A 3,395-nucleotide genomic window follows, 5' to 3' on the forward strand; every position below is an offset into this window, starting at 1 on the left:
CCCACGAATCTGAGGTGGTACGGATTTCAGGTGGAGTATTCTTATACGGGATAGTAGATTATGTAGAGGCAGGTGATTCCGTCCATTTCTTCCTAATTGCCGTAAAAAACAGTCCGGAATGTGCGGCTGTGCACAAGGCTGGCGCGCTCCAATCGAACTCGTTGTAAAAAATAGCGCGCCGAATCGTTCAAAGCCGTATCGTCCGGGTCATTTTTTGCGGCAATTAGGAAAAAGTAGACGGAATCACCTTTGTGTCTTTAATCTAATCTGTGTCCAATTTTCACGATTCTACTCAAACCGGGCAGAAAACACTCAATCTGCAGAGATGTGGGCTCGCCTAAGGCAAAATAAGCCCAAGCTAAGGACAAGCAAGGCTAAGCTGGCTGGTAGTCCATTCGCATGGATGTGGAGTAGGGGTTTGAGGGTTTTCTGAAGAAAATGGGTCCAATTTTCATCTTTTCATCAAGATCCCGTATATGAATACTTCACCTGAAATCCGTAACACTTCAGATTTGTGGGGTGACGCCTTTAAATTCTCAAAGCATCACATAAGGCAGGTGTATCTTTTGATTCTCCATTATCAAGGTGAACAAAAACATTAAATGTAAAGTACATTTATTGTACAACACTAGACTGTTGTCTAAAGACTCAGCAAAGTTTTGCCTGCGTAGCGATAAGAAAAATTCTCTGTTTCGGTAATCCGTTGTACGAGTAAACAATAACAATAAGTACCATACCATGTACTTGGGCGGAAGTTATTTACTATTCAACGTAATAGCGGCATGTCCGTTTTTTGAACAAATTATTGCATGTCATTTGACTTAATGTTGTCTGCCTCTACTTGCTGCATGCCTTTAGAATGAAGACATGCGGAACGGGAAAAGAAGTCGAATTCAATTTCGAGGCAGTTTTTTTCTGATTTCTAAGCATTAAGGGATTGCTTCCAATCGGTGTTCGGACAGCACAATGGTGTATGATCAATTTTATAGAAAATTTTTCGCTCCTTCAAGTGTTTTCCGTTGTCTATAGTAGTGCACTTACTAGGTCTGCCTACGTCCATAGGTATGAAAATAATCCATGTTGGTCCTCGTGTGTCGTTTTATTATTCCAGTCCTACATACATGTGTTGAGATAACAATTTTCCAAACATCTGAACCTTGCCGATAAGTTTCTGTTGGATTTGAGATTAACACCAAGTTCTACATATATACCCTAAAAGAAATACATTGGGGCCTCGTACACAATTCAGATTGTTACGTACACGTTGTGGCCCTGCTTTAACCAAACGCGGTTAGGCACTTGAATATAGTCGTTGCTAGCTAGCAATGTAATCTGCACTGCTATATGACAAAAACTTTGACCAGCTCATTTCTTCTCGGCTTTATGGTACGGTTCCAGAAAAGAAGTCGTGGAGCTCAACATCAACCGAATCTCAACTTGGCAGGTTGGAAAAACGAGGAGTCTAGAAAGGAGTTCCGTCTACGAGTGTCGATCAGTATTGGATTACGGACTAGGAAGAGAGTGTATGACGCTGACTTTTTCACTAAATGCATTTAAGACGCTGCAAACAAAACGTTCCGGTTTAAAACACTGAGGAAGAAGTTCGCCTTTGCATCTGTGGAGACAATATCCACGTTCAGTTCTGTACATCTCGCCCGCACTCCTGTTAAGTTCAGCTGGGAAAGGCGTGGGAGGCTGAGAAGGATGTTATGTCGTCAGCTGAAACGTGATCGTGACAACGAATGGAAGTCAAGAGCGAAGGAGTTTGAGAAGGTTTGAGAGGTGTTCGCCGGTTATAAACACTACCAACGAAGTTGCTGTCTGGGAGGCAACCCTGCCCATCTGGAGGTAATATTTTAACACTTTGCTGAACCGACAGGCGCCGTCAACCCTTGAACTCGTGCACCCTCGAAGACAGACATGTGCCGCGGTCAGTGAAGAGCCACCGATAGAGTCGGAAATTCTGGTCTTTATTCAAAAAAATGAAGAATGGAAAATCTGGCGGAGACGGTGGAACAGGCGCAGTAATGCTGAAATCTCTTCATTTTTCTTGGATTCGTAGGATGAAGGAGATGACCCGTTCATTATGAATTGACGAAAGGATACCTGGTTCATGGAGAATCTATCATAATTCGTTTTCACAAGAAGCTATCCTTATATCCGTATCCTATTCGGAACTCAGGAATTGCCAAGGAATATCGTTGTTGCATGTAATGTGGAAGGGTTTGAAGCGGATCTTACTGGATCAATCAATCCGACATCGCAAAGGAACCACCCGCAATGAGCAAGCTGGCTTTCGTTCTGGTCGATCGACAATTGATCAGGATATTGTGAGGAGAGTGATTGTAGTGTGGCAGCGGTAGAAGAAGCCTCTATAGTTACTTGCTTTGGACTTCGAGGCATTTTTTAATCTTCTTCTTTTTCCTGATAATGGAGTTCGAGGAAAATTCGTAGGCCTAATTAACGACATGAATAGAAGAACAAGAATTGCGGTTCGAACACTAGCCGGATGTACTACACTGTTCGATGGGGACAATGGAGTGAGAGGGGCCGTACCGAGTCCCTTTCTGTTCAACCTTCCTGTCGATGACATAATGCGAAGAACATTTTAGCAGCGTCCCGTCATTTTGGTACCTTTACACTTTGTGGATCTCGAACATGCCGACGATGTAGTAATATTTGCTTCTAGCAGCGCGAAGTTGCGACGTGTTGTTTACCTTTTATCAAAATTTGCTGCAGCCTACGGACTGCGACTAAGCACCGATAAATGCAAGCACGTGTGGGTCTCCTCGAGACCCACAACGAGAATCAGCGTTGACGGACAACCTACCGAAGCCGTGGATGAGTTCTGTTGTTTGGGCAGTATGCTCAAAAAAGCTACGAGAGTGATATTCAGCAAAGACTCGCTGAAGCTAGTTCGGCATTCAACTCATTGACCAAGTGTCTGTAGTAGACCTCCGTTGCGAACGAAGTCAAGTTGCAACTCTAGCCGTCCGCAATTCGCCCATTTACGATGTGCTGATCGGAGACTTGGACAGCCCTGTGAGAGGTGGTGGAAAAACTGTACTGCATGGAGAGAAAGCTATTTAGACGACTGTTAGGCTACTTTTGGCCAATGGTGTGCCATAACAAAGAACTTCACTCGGAAGCGGATATGATGTGACATGTGGATGACACGGAAAATATTAGTATCTCGCCGGTTCCTCTAAAGTAGTCATTGAAAACCGTCTTCGCTTATTTGGACACGTTATGAGGAGACCATCCGATCATCTTGGTCATGTTTCCCGAGGATGCTACAAGATCCTAACTGGAAAAGGCCTTGTGGTCGTAAAAGAAAGTTCTGGGCGAAAATGGTGAAGGAAGATGGTGTTGATAGTCGAGTCCGTAAATTTTCG

At 43.9% G+C, this 3,395-nt stretch overlaps 1 protein-coding gene across 2 annotated transcripts; it reads left to right on the forward strand.

Annotated features, from left to right (window-relative positions):
- Positions 1 to 1,383: 1,383 nt before the first annotated feature.
- Positions 1,384 to 2,936, forward strand: RB195_013443 (uncharacterized protein; the record flags this gene model as incomplete). Of its 2 annotated transcripts, XM_064203257.1 has the most annotated exons (3): positions 1,384 to 1,444; positions 1,559 to 1,773; positions 2,613 to 2,936. In XM_064203257.1, 3 exons carry the CDS (start codon positions 1,384 to 1,386, stop codon positions 2,934 to 2,936), a joined length of 600 nt encoding a protein of 199 aa, XP_064059138.1. The 2 variants fall into 2 exon arrangements, with proteins under 2 accessions (XP_064059138.1, XP_064059139.1); XM_064203258.1 differs by lacking the exon at positions 2,613 to 2,936 and having other exon boundaries at positions 1,384 to 1,495; positions 1,559 to 1,779.
- Between the last annotated feature and the right edge of the window lie 459 nt (positions 2,937 to 3,395).

This window comes from Necator americanus, chromosome V (assembly GCF_031761385.1).
Source record: "Necator americanus strain Aroian chromosome V, whole genome shotgun sequence".
Taxonomy (NCBI): Eukaryota; Metazoa; Nematoda; class Chromadorea; order Rhabditida; family Ancylostomatidae; genus Necator; species Necator americanus.